The 18,172-nt window shown below is 43.0% G+C and overlaps 1 protein-coding gene across 6 annotated transcripts in view; it reads right to left on the bottom strand.

Annotated features, from left to right (window-relative positions):
* Positions 1-18,172, bottom strand: part of ZNF609 (zinc finger protein 609) — a 90,793-nt gene that overhangs the window by 61,380 nt on the left and 11,241 nt on the right. For 3 of the 6 annotated variants that reach the window (XR_006416638.1, XM_044450566.1, XM_044450568.1), the window contains exon 2: positions 4,571-5,488. Coding sequence is in view for 3 of the 6 variants with exons in the window: in XM_044450566.1 (XP_044306501.1) it covers positions 4,571-5,356 (786 nt within the window). In the remaining 3 variants the exon portion in view is untranslated. Of the gene's footprint in view, positions 1-4,570; positions 6,271-18,172 lie in introns of those variants that run through there. The other 3 variants (XM_044450569.1, XM_044450567.1, XM_044450571.1) reach the window with 3 other exon arrangements.

Genomic DNA, 18,172 nt, shown 5'->3' with positions numbered 1-18,172 from the left:
GAGTCTCAGCAATGGCAAGGGCAAAACCCAGCAGTCGGGAAAACACATGGGGTTGAGCAGGAACAACACGTTGCACCGATGAGCATGGATGTGGGGGACGGATGCGCAAGGCTGAATCAACTCCCAGGGAGGCATGCATCTTTTCCCATACTTGCTACATCTCCCCTGCAAATCCCAATGCAGCTATTTCTCATCACAGCTGGGCTTCTCCTGCCTCAAGAGCACAGATAAAGGCAACACAGAATGCTACTCCACCTCTTTCATTAGAATTACAAGAGAAACAAGGGAAGAAGATCCTTCACTGGCTTCCAAATATTCACTGAAAGCTATTTGTTTGTCCTTCATCCTTAGTGCAGCTTTGCATCTTTAGTATCCACTGAGTTATTAACAATGAGAAATCTGTAGATTACAGGAGAATAAACAAATTAACTCTTGTTTCTGGGAAAACTTTTTGCCCATAAATGCCAAAAGACAATGCAGGTTGAAGCATGTACACAACTCACACAATTTCCTCACGCAGCCAGCTGATGCATTCCTGCTGTTCTAAGTACCCATAGTAATAATGTTCTGCATGTGTCAATTTTGAGGAGCGAATGGCTGATAACCTCTGCCTCCACAGCAGAGGGAGAATCTGTCTTCCACCTCTGTAACTTCCTCCCCAACTTTTATAGCTGCAACATTGCAGAACGGAGTTTTCCAAGGACTTCACTTGCTACACTTAATATGCAGCATAAATCTATAAGAATTTATTATACAGTCACAAACTCATTCTCACCCTGCCACCAAAACAGAAAAAGAAAAGCAAAAACCAGAAACTAGCTGCTAGTACTAGGCTTTCTCACCCCAATTATCTGCATAAAGGTACAGTTTATAGCAACTGTGGGGAGGTGAGCCACCTGCCCATCTCCATTCCAAGTTCAGGCACCTGGTTCCATTTGCCTTTCTGCACAAATCCAAAGAGGGCCTGTTCTTATTTCAAGCCGAGTCTGTCCTCAGCAGTATCAGCTACACCAATCCTCCCTGATCTTTGCAGGCTTACATTTTCTGTCCAACAAAATAAAAGGCAATTCTAATACAAACAAATGAAGTTTCTGAAGGGGTCTCAAACCTATCCACATATCAGTATAACACACCAAGTTAATTTAGGCTTAGGGCAGGATTCTACTACCGCCACGTGAAATGGTATATCAAGTTTTCCAAACACACTGCTGCCGCCATTTTATAAGATTATACAGGAATACAGAATTTATCTACATACCATATATTCAAATTTGGTTTGTTACTTGGGCATTTTCACAGCTATAAAAGAACCAGTGGCTATGTTCAGTCTGAAAGGGCTGGCCAAGTCTGGGCCATAGGGCTTGCTTCAGAAGCCCACTCAGACTCCAGAATCCAGATTTCACACATTATGAATTTGACAATATTGTTTCTCGGTACACACTGGTAGGTCAGGAATAAAGGGGCACTTCATTGTCTACGATGAGTAATGCATAATATAGCTCAATGAAAATTCAGAAAGCCATAACTACAATCAACAGGCACAAAAGTCCAAAGCTAGTTCTGTAATATGATAGTAAAAAAACGCAGGTTAAAACGTTCCTTGCTTTAAAACAGAAAATACACAAGAGCACAGCCCCTTCCACACAAACCATTGCATGTGTCCCCACCCCACCTAATTGCTGTCTCACAGGATCCACAGAAACAGATTTAATACATAAGGAAATTATTCTCCCTATTTAGGTAAGCACCCTAGAAATGCAGAGATTTCCGCTATTAACTATGAATAAGCTCTACACCACTTAAATCACAGTACATCTCTTCTCCCTGCAAACAACTCTTGCCATGATGTGAAGGTGATGAACTCTGACAGCAATTCAGACAAAGTGAATGCTAAAAGTATTTTAAAGCACAAGCAAGGACTCAAGCCTTGCAGCAAGGCGACCTTGCTGGGGAAAGCTACCCCACACCATGAAAGCAAGTGCTTTTACATTCCACCAAACTCCTCTCTGCTCCAGTGGTTTATTTTTCCACAAGAGGAATGTACACAGACTTTCGTATTTTTCCCATGTCAGTATCTTCATTTCGATTTCTGTCTCCAGCATATACAATCATTGCTCTGTGTGAATGAACGAGCTATCACAAAGCCAGAACATGAAGAAACAACAGCCACACAGACCCTTGCTGTTGCCAGGAGCTAGGTAGAAATGGACTGAAATGGATAGGCAATTACACAGGTCAGCATTAGTAACTCTATAGATAACACTCACAGGAAGCTACAAATCTTGAGCATTTTCTAGATTAGAGTCCCGGAAGGGCCAGGTGAGTACTGCTACCTGTGTACACATTGCTTTAAGTATCTCAGTACAGGCAGGTGGCATATCACAGGTACGTTAGAGAAATGCAGTAGCAAGAATGATTTATCACGTTTTCCAGTGTACAAAAGCTCCTAGGCACAGAGCCTGTTTCTGAAACCTTGTGACCCACCTAAGGAGCATCAGCCAATCAATCCTTCCATTCTTCTTAGCAAAGATACCTTCTTCTAGCACCAAAATAAGATAACAAGCCACTGCCACACAGCAGACAAGGTTCCCGCAAACAACAAACAAGCCATATTGTGAACAATATTGGTAGGCCATAGATGAATCAGTCTGGAAAGCAACTAGCCACAGATCACACAGCTTGCAATGGCAGAGGCAAGGTGAACTGCGGTAACGCCTCCATCACTTTCAGCACGCTGGCAGTGCTTCTGCCTTCAGAAACCACCATACATGCCAACAGATACTGAGAACATAGTCTTCCAGTCCTTGTAGGCAAAGAAAGCATATAAAAAACAACTCTCATATTTGATAAGTAGTACAATGCGGCACTAGTAACCCCAATTTCCAGCAACACTTCCTGCTTATTATTCAATACTTAGGCAGAACAATCAGGTGAAAGAACTAAATGCCCAATTACCTTTTAAAAGCATTTGCCTTTGTGCAATCAAGGTCATCTGCCCTATTCAACAACTTCAAAACGACTAGTCACCATAATTTTCAAAAGCCTTTTAACTCAACCCATTGTAAGCAGACTGGAGGAAGTACAGAATCAGAGTCCAAGTACAGCAGGACCCACTGGAGTACAGGACAGATTCTAACCCAAAGCTCTCTAGGCGGTTCACAACATTTTAAGTCACCCATCCAGATATCAACCAGGCCTGACCCTGCTTAGTTTCCAAGATTAGGAAGGATCAGGCACCTCAACTATACAGAAGCTATACTGACATCCTATTACTTATTTTGGTATTGGTACTACCAGCAACCAAGCTTGATATTGGGTACTCAGTACAGCTGCAAGCTGATTTCAGTCTTGCTTGGTCCATTTTTAATTAGAAACTGTATACTTGGTATACCAATCTGATTTCAAATGTACGAAGAAAAAGGGTAAACAGGACTGAGTAACAGAGCACAACTGATGCAACAAGATTTCATTCTTGTTTAAAAACATACATAGTTCAGTAACAAACCAATTCTATGTGTCCACTATTTTCTGCAAGAATGCTAAGAACAAATGGGTATGAGAATGTTTTCTGGAAATTAGCCAGCAAGTTCTCTGCTGGACCACAACCCACCATCTGGCCATCTTTGGTCCAACAGCTGAAAACAGTAGCTATGGTTCTGTGGTTCCAAGCATCCAATGCAGAGAAAACCTCAACCTTGCTAGAAAAGTGTATAACCAAAATATAAAGAGGAGGCAAACAACAGTTCCAAGGATGCTGGACTTTTTCTCTTCCAGTCCCCAGGCCCCCCAAGAAAGACCCATTTCATAAGTAACCTTTAGTAAGAATCATCTACCTAAGAGGTTTTTGCAGCCTCTGAATGAACTGGATTAGATCAGATGCGACACTCTGTCATAAAACTTGAAATGTATTAGTTTCCACGTGAACAAGAATTGTTCATACATTCATTTCCTATGTGAATATGAATTTCATGTATGAAAAGACTCACATATGTATTTTGACACATCTACACATTGTGGGAACCCAGTCAGTTGAGAATCCTACCCCATAGATAAGTGTGACAGAAATTATGCAACAATTCATATGAGCATTACATTTAATCACAGAAGTGATAACCATGTAAAATGGTCATACATTGAATTAGTCCTAATTGTAAGTCATTATTGATTCATTTACCTAATTCCTCATTTTTACCAAACAGAAAAAGGCTGTTGTATGACTGCTGATCATACAGCAATCTGAGTCTCTTACTAGAACTTAAGCACCTTCATGTCACAGCCATTGTGCTCATCACACAATACTCTAATTTTGCGGTTTTCTAAGGTCATGATACCTTCCAATCATATCAGATTCAGCATGACAATGTTCAATTTCCCAATTTTATTTAGTTGGTAAACATCCAAACACACCCTAACCCTCTGAAATTCCATAATCTGCCTTAATATTTTGTTCCTGGCCAACAAGTCCATGTAGGCTACAGGGCAACACATCTCCTACAAAGAAGAACATGATTGTTGGCATCACAATTTCAAGCAGCACCATACCAGAACCAGGCACCAATCCACATCTTACCTTCTCCGATTTGACTTTTTTGAGCTGTCGGCAATCACTGTCACCATCTTCCAGCTCCGACTTAACTCCCAAAGGATTGAGTGCAGATCCTGTGTCAATAGCTATACTTCCAAGCTGCTCAGCAGCAGCAGCAGCAGCAGCAGCAGCAGCAGCAGCAGCAGCAGCAGCAGGCTCTGATGCTTGGCCACCATCATACTGCCCAACCCTGACAGCCAAGGCAAGAGGCTGGAGTACACTGGGCTCCTTTTCTGCCGGAGCACCCGCACCCTCACTCCTTTCCTTCTTACTCTTGGACGAACCCCCCTCCTTTTCTTTCTTTGAGTTGGCCACGCTGCGAGACGCCTTGGCCGATTTCTCAGAGCCCTTTGGGGCAATGGTAGCCACCAAGCCACCAGAGTTCACACCATCCCCAGGGCGCCCCTGAATCTCCTTCTTGCCACTGGTCCCTTCACTTGGAGTGAACAGGGAGGATCCTGGGGCAGCCTTTCCACTGTCCTTGCTACTCTTACTCCGTTTGGATTTGGATTTGCCTTCCTTGCTCTGAGGACCTGGCACTGGGGTCACAAACTTGATGTTCTCCGGCAGTGTCGCCACAGCATTCGGTGCTGGTAGCCCCACCTCCTTGGAGCCTGACATTTCCAATTTCTGCTGGTCCTTTTCCAAATCCGCGTCCAGGTCAATGATGAGATTCCCTACTCCAATGTCCCATTCATCCCCACTGTCATATGTCTCAACTGGGTTTGCATCCACTCCTTTCCCTCCGGAAGCTCCACTGCTCAAGGACATCTTAGAGTTAACGACCCACCTCAAGGTTCAAGCCTCTTGTCTGCTCCCTCAGCCTTTGGGTATGAAGTAGCAGCTTCAGCTATGTTCTCAAACCTCCAGCATTCAAGGTGTGCCCAGGCGACAACATGATTGCTGAAAGGGAAAGCAAGAACGGATATTACATTGCTGTTATTCAGAACATGAATCTAAGAACCAGTATACAACATACATATATGAGAAGAAACCCATATGCAAACATAATGATGCACACTCAAATTGGCTAACTATATACTTATCTGTCCCCAAGACTCTCAGCATGGATCCAGCATTCTACTAATATCAAAGGGCCTTTATAGCTATGCATACACAAATGCCACCGATGGTAAGACATAACTACATAAGAAGGAAGTTATCCATAATAGTTTGAATTCAGATTATTTCCCAATAAAAGCAAGGTACCAAAGTTTGAACAGCATAAAGGGCCCTTTTACATGAGAACATCACCTCGCTCACCCTAAGACATCAAAGTAGTAAGCTGCTTGTCATCCTGTTGCCATTTATTCAGCCCTACACTGTCACCCGCCTTGAAAAACTTCATACTAGTTCTCCAAAGGAAGCGTCTTTCTCTCCTGTGCTATCACAACAACCATTCGGGTCATCTAGCACTCTGCTCCTTCAATCAATACCAAACTCTGACAGGTCACCACCGTTTCCAAAGGACGCCTTCTCTCATACGTATGTCAATCCCAACAGCACTCCTGATTAGATGGATGGAAGACAGCTGCTCCTCTTCTCCTTCTGTATCAGCAGCTTTCAAATGCGCATGGGATTTTATTTCAAAACAGACATCCATGGAACTAAGAGACTAAGAACTGTACATACTCACTGCCTTGGGAAAGAACTGTCTTGTGGGCATGGCCCATTTCTGCTGCAATTACAGGACTTATGTCAAAATGGGGACAATATTAAGTACTTCCCAAAGAAGAACAGGAAGTTCCATTATTTATTTTATTACAAGTCTGCCTATCTAGCCTACTATGATTACCATAACTTGCAGCTGTTTTCCATCTTTCTCCACACCTGCTACTTGATCCTTTTAAATACAAATGCCTGAACTTGCAACTTTCTGCATGTCTTACCACCAAGCTTCCCCCACATGGTTAAGTATCATGTTTTATACTATCTACAAACTTATTTAAAAGGAAGAAAGACTTCAAAAAACAAGTGAGTATCACACTGTATCAAGAGAAACCCAGTAAGTCTTCATTGGGAAGACTGTCACTATTTGCTACTATAGCATTTCATTTTAGAGAAAAAACGGACATCTTCTCTTGTGAAGGTCAAAAACCATTTGGGAAGGGGTGGGGATATCCCTAGTTTGGTAGAGTAAGTCTAGTGTAACAAACAGTATGAAAGAACGTATCTGGTTTAAAGGTATAGATTCCTTTTACAATAATACAGTACAGATTCTACATGCAGCTATTTCGGCTAATCTTCAATGACAGAGGAGGTGGGGAAGTGCTTTAATGATAGTGTAGCACAGCATTTCTTGAAAACTGCTTTGTGGGCAATTGCTTCAAAATTCTGAATCATTTACAAATCACAAAGAGAAAGAAAGGCCAACTGTCCCTATGGAAAGCTATCCACGAAGAATTAGGAAGTGCAATTATCTATTTTTTAAAGAAATATTTCAATAAAATGTCAACATAATATAATATTCAAATCACATTCAATGTCCTTTTTTGCTCAAATATTTCAAATCAATTACTTATGGTGTAACAGGCAAAAAATTACAAGGTTTTAAAATATTTATTTGCCAAATACAATAAACATGCTAAATTTGATGTTTTCTAGAGCAGGGGTGAGCAACTTGTGACCTTCCAGATATATATATAGACCTATGGCTCCCATCAGCTCTAACCAGCATGGCCAATAATGAGACTTGCTACTAGTTGTGCTTCCCAGATGTTTTGGTTTACAAGTGCTGCCCCCTGCTCTAGGAATGAGAATACTTTTTGATGCAAACTGAAAATATTTCTATGCAAATGACCCTGGGCAAATTAGCTTTATTTGCATTAGAAAATTCTCTGGGAACTCTTCCAATTCAAAGTTTCTTGAAAACCTATATCACAGGCTGCATACAAAGGCATACTATATGTCAGAAGCAACGCATCATGAAAGGCTACAATTACTAGCCAACCAAACACACGATCTTCATGAAGACTCAGTGCACTGGATATTTCCCCAGAGGCTACACGGCAAGTAAGTCACTCCACAAGATAAGTATATGGCAATTATATTTACAAGAGGTAATTAGCACATGAAGCATCACTCTCCTCAGCAGTTAGCCAAACCCGAGCAAAGGATCGTTTCAGGCACTCCTGCATAACCCACGGCCTCCCCTACAGCTGGAGCTCTTCTTTAAGTTGATCCTGCCTCGTGCTCCTCCACGGCAAGCACAAGAAACTGATGATCTGCACTGTTACATAAATAGAGATGCTCTTAAACCCAGCAATTCTTTTAAGGGTTTGTCTTTTTCACAATTCCATGAGAAGGCAGCTAGAAACAGGTACATTAGATAATGCCAGGAATTGATTCATCTGACAGGCTGCAGTAGCCCACTTTTTCCATGCATTACTATAGAATCTTTGGTTCTGTACTGCTACCAATCTGCTCCCTGACAGGTTTTGGGGGGTTCTAATCCCATGAACCAAGGACTAGTATATAAGCAGGAAGTTTTTTTAAAAGCAATGTAAATGTGACTTTGCATCTTATGGTAGAAAAAGCATAGTCAGGAGTATATTACATGAAGCCATGAAATCAGGTAGTTCTTCAAAAGCTGCAGTCTTTGTGCCCCTTCTAATATATCACATAGTAGTACCTACCTCTTTGGAGCATTCTGGCTGCTTGACTTGGCAGATATTTTCACTGGGCCTGTGTTCCTCCAAGTGAGGTTCATTAGCAACCTCCTTCCTGCTCTGACTCTGACTTCTTTAGTGGAAGGACAGCCATATAATGATCTGCCTGTTTCATTTCCCTTTCTCGTTACGAGAGCAAGGAGCATGTCACAATCCAAAGAGCAGGCACCCTCCGGATTCTGCATATACTAAGAGCTCCTTCAGTCTTGTAAGATTCTATTTCTTATGAAGATATCTCTGGCACTGAACAGACTATTTTTGCCACATGAAAATACATTTGCTGAAGACTCCCTACCTCTAGTACTGTTGATTTAGATTTAAACCAAATGCACCAACATTTATCTATTAAGGACATTGCTTGTTAGAGCCTCTGTTAACAGCTTGCCCTTAAACCTTGTTAGCCAAATCATCACCTCCCACATTTAGGGCATACTTGAAAGTTACAAAAACTACTCTGGTTTAGGAGGGACTGGCTTTAATGTTGGGGAAAAAATAATCTAGAACTGGACACGGGAAGCTGCAGTTCTATTGCAATATTAAGTTATGCTGAGAAATGGACAGTAACTCTTCAGAGTTACAAAGTATGCATCTCAGCCCCTGTTGTAAGTATGATCAGAGAATTTGTCTTTGGCAAGGTGAAGAACAGGGCAAGCAAATATATCCATTCACTACAGAAAAATGGCACACAGCAATCAAAGTCCTACAAGCCTTATTTTTAAGTATTTTGCAGCTGAATTTAAGAACTCGGTTACAAATAGAACCTACAGCAGATTTTAAGGTATTAAAATACTTCCAGCTGATCACCAGACGACTCATGTCGAGATTGTTAATCAGTGACAGAAGCATGCCTTGGTTTTATCTAATATTGTGCACACTTCTAAACTCACTTGCATTTTCTTCACATTAAACAGGATTCTCATATCCACTTCAATCAAGTGGTAAAACAGTTTAACCACACAAATGGAACATTATGGCCCGAAGACTGCATAGCAAGCGGTCTGACAAAAGGGTATGATCATGTTGCATACACAGAATAGCATGCAAAGCTGCCCCACAGATACGTGGCACTGGGTTGCTTCCACCGCATAATACTGCATCCGGGCAAGGCCTTCCCAATAGGTACACTGCAATGGGGAGGAGTATCCAATGGAGAGCCATGCCTTGGAATATGGGGGCTTGACAGAAAGCCATGGGTATATCTGAGGAGCGGAGGGCCACACTAGCTACTGTGAATTAGCTCTACACACTGTCCTGTGGGTGCAACACTGGCACAACTGAAGCCCTGGAAGCCATTCTAAAATGTGTTTCTGCTGCTGTTTGCCAAGAGCTGCCAGGTGGCTTCAGCCACAAATACCACCTAGCAGCTGCTTTGATCCAACACTTTCAATGTGTCAAGACAGACTGATTCCCATTAGGTTACTGCCTCAACAGATGTTTGGGATGACAAATATTTAGACACTCATTACTTCTTTGTACATATTTTCTCAGCTCATCTCTTTTAACCAAGTATTATATTTAAGTGTACAGGCAGTCCCCAGATTATGAATGAGTTCCATTAGTGAGTCTTCAAGTCAAAATTGTATGGAAGTCACGTAGTCAGCCCTCTACATTCAAGGGGACTGGGGAAAAGGACCTCCATGAAAGTTAAAAAAACCCCCCAGGAGTATCTCCCCCCACCCCACAAACTCACTCATGCCTCTCTGCACCATGGAAATTCCAGAGAGATTTCCCTCTTCAGCCCAGGAGGACAAGAAAGCATGCTTTGGAGGCCCCCCACCCCTCTCTCCCCTTTCACTTCCTCTCTCTATTTGTGAGCAGCCCCAAGGCTTCGGCGATGGGTGCGGCATAGAAATGTTATAAATAAATAAATAAATAAATAAATAAATAAGGTGATGACAATTTTCCACAGCAGGTCTTTAACTTGAGGTTTGTTTGTTAATAGGCTTTATGGCAGTTCATTCGTAAGTACGTGTTGTTCATAATTTGGATGTTCGTAACCCAGGAATGGCCTGTACTTTCATTTTTTAAAATAACCATACTAAAATGTTGCTCATTTTCATTATTTCTTATTTTTTAAAACAAATGTACTAAAATGTTGCTCATAGGTTTGACTGCTGTCAAAGGAAAACCATATGAATGTTAATTTAACCTCTCCATCCACAGCCAGAGGGAGTGCAGGCTCATCCAAACAGGCAAGTGGCCCAACTGCTAGGCCTGGGAACTACCAGCCTATAGGCTTTCTGTCTCATCAGGAGTCAGTCTCAGTTTATTAACCCTCTTCTGTGTATCAGCTCAGAAAGTACATGGCCTCTGATCAGTGTGCCACAGAGAAACAGGTCAGGGCACCATCAACGTACTGTTGACTTCTTGCCTCAGGTCTTCCAATGACCACTCCCAATCGCTTCATACAGATATTAACTGGCACCATGAACAAGACAGTGGCCCTACCGCTGTGGCACCCGGCGGTTCAACTGCCAAGGCAGTCGCCCAGTATTATTCTTTGGAAATGACCATGCAAGCACAAGCTGAACAACTGCGAGACAGTTCCTCCAGCTCACAGAGATGGTCCGAGAGAATGCCATGGTCAACGATCTCAAACACCACTGAGAGGTCCAGGAGACGCAGCAGGGATGCGCTTCCCTTGTCCTTCCCCCAAAGAAGGTCACCCATCAGGGTAACAAAGGCCAATTCTGTCCCAAAGCTGGGCTTGACCCAGACTGGAATGGATCCAGATAATAAATTTCATCCAAGAATGCCTGCAGCTGAGACACCATCACTCTCACAGGCACCTTACCTAAAAAGGAAATATTTGTGACTGGATAGCTAGCACAGATTTCTGGGTGGGAGGAAGTTTCTTCCAGGAGTAGTCATACCACTGCCTCCTTCAAGGCAATAAGGACCATTCTATCACTCAGTGATGCATTCGCCGCCATTCCCCTGATCCACCCAGTCGTTTCCCCAAGGACAGCTCAAGGAACAGGGAATGTAGCGTGTGTACAGATGCAGGCCTCTTGTGCATGGGTCCTCAAACTACGGCCCGGGGGCCGGACCCGGCCCACCATACCCATTTGGGCCCACCCCGTGCGCGCCCGCCCCCGCCACCACCCTCCTCGCCCCGCACACGGGGAGGCAGCGGTTTGCTCGCTTGGAGAAAATGCTCTCCAAGCGAGCAAGCTGCTGCCTTGCGTGCCCGCCTCGCAGCGCCCGTCCACCCTGCCTCGCCTCGCCGCGTGCCCCACCCCCGTGCCAGCCCACACACCGCCAGCACCATCTTTCCAGCCCGCGCCCGGCACATGCACCTTTCAACTGGTCCCCTGGTGAAAAAGGTTGAGGACCCCTGCTCTTGTCCATATTCCAAGGCTGCAGACACTGCCACTGATCCCATAAAATAGGATAAAAAGAAGGCACTGGCTAACTCAGCAGACACTCTATCAATCACATCTTTCAAGTTAGCATGCAAATGAACAGCTTCATTCTTGAATTGTCTTGCAAACTTGTCACAGCAGCAAAGATAACAGACCCTTTGCAGTCAAGATACAGAGGCTGTAACTAGGACCATTTTCTCCACATTCCTAATTGAAGGTAATTCTGAGAGTCAGGAAGAAAAACTTTATAAACAGAACGGAATATTTCATGGAACTGGTAGGGCCTATAATATTTTATTTTCACTTGCTTTACAGCAAGTCCACCATGCGAGAACTAAGCTCCATGAGTCAGACATGATGAAAGCAGCACAAACACTCCATGCTTACATTTCAATAATAAATTTAAAAGTGTAGCTTTTGTATGCTACAAATTTGTACACAACTTTGTTTGAAATTCTAACTGGAACATACAACTAACCTCCACATTGTAGACGTAAACCACAAAACAACCTGTCCTGTTTTATGCATTTCTAGTTCAGCCCACGGCTCCTGGCACACAGCCCCACCTGAGATCCATTAGAAATAGAGGATAGCATCCAATGTTAAACCTATTTACAGCAGATCCATTGATACAAATGGCACATCACTTATAGCTAACAAAAGACCATTTCTTTCACTGCATCTACTCCAAACAGGACTAACATTCAATACTACCCATAGGCATCCAGGAAGCTACAAAACCCAGGTTGGGGGGGGGGGGCAGCAAGTGTATAAATTCCTCTCCACTTCCTCCCTGCCACACAACATTCTCCCATGCACAATAGAAAATATATGCATTAATTTGTCCAGCTGGCAACCTTCCAGTAAGGAATTCTGAGAGAAGTCCTGGAACATAACCACTAAAGGAGACAGCTTCCCACTTGGGAACACTGCAAATATGCAGGGCCAGACATAAATAATTCAGCTCCATTAAGGGCTGGAACCTCTATAAGCAATATCTATGTTCCGAGAAGATGCAATGTTAGAGACCAACCTGAAAGTTCCTTTTGTACTTGCAGCACCTTCTGGAAGACTCCTAACAAATCTCACCAGGCAACACAGAAGGGAATACTGCACAAGGGTTTGTTGTAGCTTAACACACAGTTCTGCTCTCAAGCTACTCACAACATCCTGCTTTACTTATGACCTTTTGCAGTGAAACAAACAGCACAGAAAACCTAATTGGGGATGATCTGACACCCAAAGGTGAATTAATCCCACCAGCAGTTCAGCTGCATATAAAGAGAATGTCTCCTACCGGTGTGTTCAAATCCGCAGAGCTCTGGGATTAGCTTCTGGTTGCTTCCAGACATGACTGACTGCAATTTTCACCCTGATTAACTTTCAGGAATGCCTGCACTGAGGAACAGCAGAAACAGTGGAAAATCTCCAGCACCAGGCAACTGCTGCTGTAGAGCATGGCAAAGCTAAAAGGATTTCAGATAACTGCTCCGCCTTATTGGGATCAGGCCAAAACAGCATATGTGCCCTCTGGCTCCAGGCAGTCCCCAGGAAAATAAGTCAGGAACAATCACAATAAATGGAGCAGAACAGGACACATTTCAAGCAGCAATGTCTCGGGCAGACAAATATAGACAATACTACCTGGGATTAGCCCAGAAATTTTCCCTGTAGCCCAGGACCCAGCTCTGTTAACTCCGTCTGGCCTCGCTGAAGCCCTGCTCTCCAGAGACCAGTGTGGAAACATAAGCAGCTGCAGTGTTCTGGAGCCATTCCTCCCGCCATCTCGTGCTGGCAGTCAGCCCACGGCTTTCCTCTGTACACTACCTCTACACAGGATCCTTTTTTGTTTCCTTTTACGACTAAAGAAACTCAGGGGGATGCATCTTGCTTTGCAGAGGAAGCTGCAGCACTCGTAGCTCCTCACACTACAGAGCTGGGCTCCCTCCAGCTGCCTTGTTTAGGTCGGATTTTTAAAAAACAACTCCCATGTCTTTTTGTAGCTTTCTTTTTAAGACGTTGCTCTCGCTCGCTCTCCAATGATGAAAACAATGTTGAATGAAAGCCAGCTGGCAGCCAGAAGAGGAGACAGAGAAATCTGCACAAAGGAGCTTCCTAACTCGCTGCTTTCAGTTCAAGGGACTGTCTGTGGGCAGTGGGAGGAGGGGAATTTTTCTTCCCCCTTTTCTAGACAGACCTTATCAGACAACAAAAATGTACTATTACTGCCTGCCCGCCTCCACCAGGGTCATGTTTACAATATGGATGCACAGCTGTTATCTAAAACGGTGCTGTATACAACACAAGCAAGGTTGAAGCAAATGACTAAATGTCTAAAACTAGGATCCTCCAAAATACGAACTGAAGACTAATAGAAGGTGACACTGAAGTCCAATCAGGAAGCAGCCTATAGTCAATGTCCACTCAAGAAATACTGGGAAAGCTGCGGCTTATGCAACCACCCGTATCCTGCGGAGTTGAAATGAAATGGTCCCTCTCCTGCGCTATGGCAGGGCATCCTGAAAAGAGATCACAAGGTCTCCACATTCTGTGCCATCACAACTCTTAGGAGGACGCTTTAGCTTTAAAAGCTACATTTGGAGCCCTGTGAGAGGTCGTAGACTCGTTTTAAATAGGAAGGCTCTGCATGAAACACTATTCTTCTGCCCCTCACTTGACCCATCAATACATCAAACGGGTACAGATAATCAGCACAAAGATGCGAATCTACTCACTATTTGTGAAAACCTCTTTGGCAGGAGAGGGAGCCACAGGGAGAACAGGTTGAAACCATAAAGGTTAGCTTTATTTGGTGCCAATGCTACGATTTTTCTAATGCTGCTGTGTATTACATCTACTCTGAAGGAATACATAGAAACAGAGCGAGTCAGAAGGGGCCTCCCAGGCCATCCAGTCTGACCCCCAGCTCCAGCCAGCTCCCACCATGTGCATGACCATACCTGAGATGACGCATCCAATGTAAAAAACTGAATTCGCTGCCAGCCCTCCTTCTGGGTTCATGTGCTCAAGTAGGTCTCTGCGACAGCGCTCGGTTGCAGCCAAGAAAGGGGGGGGGGGGGAGAGACTAAAACCTGAAAGGGCTTCACAACTCACCAAACAATCTTTCTCTGCGATCTAAAACAAAAATTTGATCAAGCTATAGGAATTACTTTATGTTTGTTTATTTTATGCATGCTGTAACTCAACAGACATTATCAATGCCACAGATGGACGCATCCTAGTCACACTGTCCTAACAGAAGGGAAAAGGGACAAAAGTCCTGAGAGGGGCAAAACAAATAACCCAGGTCACATAATTACATGAGTTAGCAAGCAATTTGATTCTTAAAAAGAAGGGAAAAAACAAGCTCCAGTTATAACATCTGATTGAACTCGCGTAAGTGTACGTACCTCAGTTATGTCCTACAGTGCCTTTGCTATCTTAGGGAGACTACTTTAGAAGGAAAATCTATTTACAAACCTGTTTAGTATCAACCGATGGGTATTTATAACTGCAAATGGTACTCTGGTTCTCTTTAAACCACAGCACTCCACTTCCAATAGTGTTTTTAATCACCTAGTAGAGGAAAAACTTGTAACAAAAAATATAACAATTATGCTCAGGAGCCCCCACCTCCCCAAAAAACCCCTCAGTCAACATCATCACACTTTTCACAACCAAGAATATATAGTACTTCTAACCCTACTTGCTATTAATGTTCTTTCTTGGCCAAAGTAAGTCTTCCCTTGCTATTACAGGAAGTCTCCTACAAATGAATGAGGTCTGTTCTGAGATCATGAAGTGTCGGACGTAGGGGAATTCCTGTGTATGTACAGCCTTGGAGTGCTAAAATGAAACACATGCACCCCCCTCACCTTCTTTTGCCATTCTGCACAGGCTGTTTTACGACTAGCATCTTACACAGCAGGTTTCTTCACCCCTCCCTGCCAGCATTATCCCACCCTCTTTTGTACCAGTTTGGGGGGGGGGGAACTCAACAGAATATTCCAAACTATGCCACAAATGATGTTTGTCATAAGAGCACAAAACCCTATTAGCCGTGAAGACCTTGTGGAACCTCCAGGTTCAGGGGCAGGGGCAACATGCTACTGAACACTAGTTGCCAGAGGACAAATGGCCAGCGGGTCTTCATGAGCTGCGTGTGGGCTTCCCAGATCCATCTAGTTGGTCACTGCAGATATCAGGATGCCGGTGGGTGGACCAGCAGGAACTCTGGTCTAATCCAGCAGGGCCCTTCCTATGTCTCTTCTTCCTAATTATTTCCCTTCCCTTCCATCCATATTGCTCTCACTCTCCAAGAGCATGTCCTCAAGATGGGCCCATTTGGCATTTTTCAAATTAAATGGATGGAAGACAGATAAAATGCTCCTTTACCATCTGTTTTATGTATTACCATCTTGGGTCTGCTATCACTTACTCAATACTGAACTTTTTCCTTCACAGAAAGTTGTTGCCAGATGTTATAAAATTATTTAGCCCTGGCCCACAATTCTCACACACTGTATTAATTACTGTCTCCAACATTTCATTTGATGCTTTAGAAGATCAGATATTTGTAGCAACAGGCAAGTAACACAGTGCTAGTTAACTATTTGGGATTAATGAATTCTGTACCCAGAAGAATTTAAGCTATATAGTTCCACTTGCACACATAATTCCATAGCAAGTACTGTCATATACAATCAGCATGACCTGTTTGTGCATCATACCTAAGCGCTACTGTGGAAACCACAAAATGAAAGGCATAATAATATTCAGGAGCAGTGAAATATATAGAGATGTTACAGCAGCACAATAGACCTGTTCCTCAATAATGCCATATTTTTCATCATTTATTCTAACAGCAAACCACTTGGGAGTGAGACAAAGCCACTCAAAAATAAGTTAATGGCTTCCACATATTCACGGTGAAGACAATAAGAATTTGTGGATTTTTTTTTAAACAGAAGAACATAACCCTGTGAGTTTCCAGGGCAAACAGAATGCTGAAGAGACATTAATGGAAATCCTTTGCCCATTTGTCCCACTAAGTTCAATAATATTTAGCTGTGTTTAGGACGGCAGTAAAAAAATAAGAAGAGCAGCTCTGCTCAGGATTCAAATAAGGCATTTCTGGATTTATAATAAATGCAGAAAACAGGAACTCTTGTGTTTTTGGTTCATGGGAGAAATGCTGTTATTTAATCAGAGCTATGTGAAAATCCTGGATTTTTTTTAGCATTTTGTATGTGCAGCTGACACGTCTACTCAGAGTGTGAAAAAGGAGGCTAAAACAACTGGAAGTTAGAAAAACTGTTAAATCTAGGAAGTTCATCAAATCTGGTCCTCTATAATGTTGTGCCCTTTGCAAACAAACAAAAAAGACTCACTATTGTGTGACATGCAGTTTTCACTCCCTTGCTATTATTATTAGTTTTGTTTCTATACCACCCAATAGCCAAAGCTCTCTGTTCAGTTCACAGAAATTTATCCAATAATAAAAATAGATACAAGAAAAACAGAAATAAAACACAGTCTAACATTGCAATATACAGAAATTAAACGTGTAAGCATCTAAAACAATTTCCAGATAAAACACTTGTCACTGGAAACCTGATATTAGCACCACGAGGGCCCAGTGGGGAGATCATTCTGTAATGGGGGCACTGCCACTAAGAAGGCCCTCTTCTTTGTCTCCTCTTTCTGGGCCTCCGCTGGAGCCTGCAGTTGAAGAAAAGTCCCATATGCAGATCAAAGTGCCCAGGCAGACTGAGACTGGGAGAGGTGTTCCACCAGGTATTGTCGTCCCAAGAAGTGTACGGTTTTATAGCTTAAAACCTGCACCCTGAGTAAGTGTCAGAAGTGTATAGGCAGCCAATGCAAATAGACCAAAATTTGGCATTATACATTCTGACCTTCTAGTTCCAGTTATTAATTTGGCTGCTACATTTTGTAAGAGCTGCAGCTTCTGAACAGTTTTCAGAGACTATATTTTAAACTCCAGGTACAGGTGCCAGCAACATAATGTCACATAAGCATTAGAATGGAGGGCAGTTGAATAATGAAATGATTGATGTGTTAGTGGAGGGGCAGGAGGGTTGAATTGGCCTTTAGAGCAGTGTCTGGAGGTGAGCGTTAGAATTGCGGAATATGATTAAAAATTGCGGAATATGAGATTAAAATACAGGAAAAAAGCACTCTCCTTCCATGCTATATTCCCTTTGTTCTCCATCTAATACGCACATGTACACGTGGACACACACACACACACAAAATGTTCTTACTTGGGACTGCCAGCCAGCCTTAGTCCTGATCCCCCCACTGTGCTACACAATGGTAAGTGTCAGCAACTTTGTCCAAATAGCACTACAAGTTCTTGTTTCAACCAGGCTGGAGCCCTGAACAGCAGCACTTGCTAGAAGCACTGAAATATTCTGTTGTCAATCATTACTTATTAAGCTATGAAAGTTTTTCCAAAAGATCTTTACAGTTTCACATCCTGCTTTAACATCCTTACAAAACATATGAACATCCTTAGTCTATATGAAGATGGC

The sequence above is a fragment of the Varanus komodoensis genome, unplaced genomic scaffold (assembly GCF_004798865.1).
Source record: "Varanus komodoensis strain SLA01 unplaced genomic scaffold, ASM479886v1 scaffold67, whole genome shotgun sequence".
Lineage (NCBI taxonomy): Eukaryota > Metazoa > Chordata > Lepidosauria > Squamata > Varanidae > Varanus > Varanus komodoensis.
Note: the sequence above shows the minus strand (reverse complement) of the source record. Positions and strands in the feature narration are given on the sequence as shown.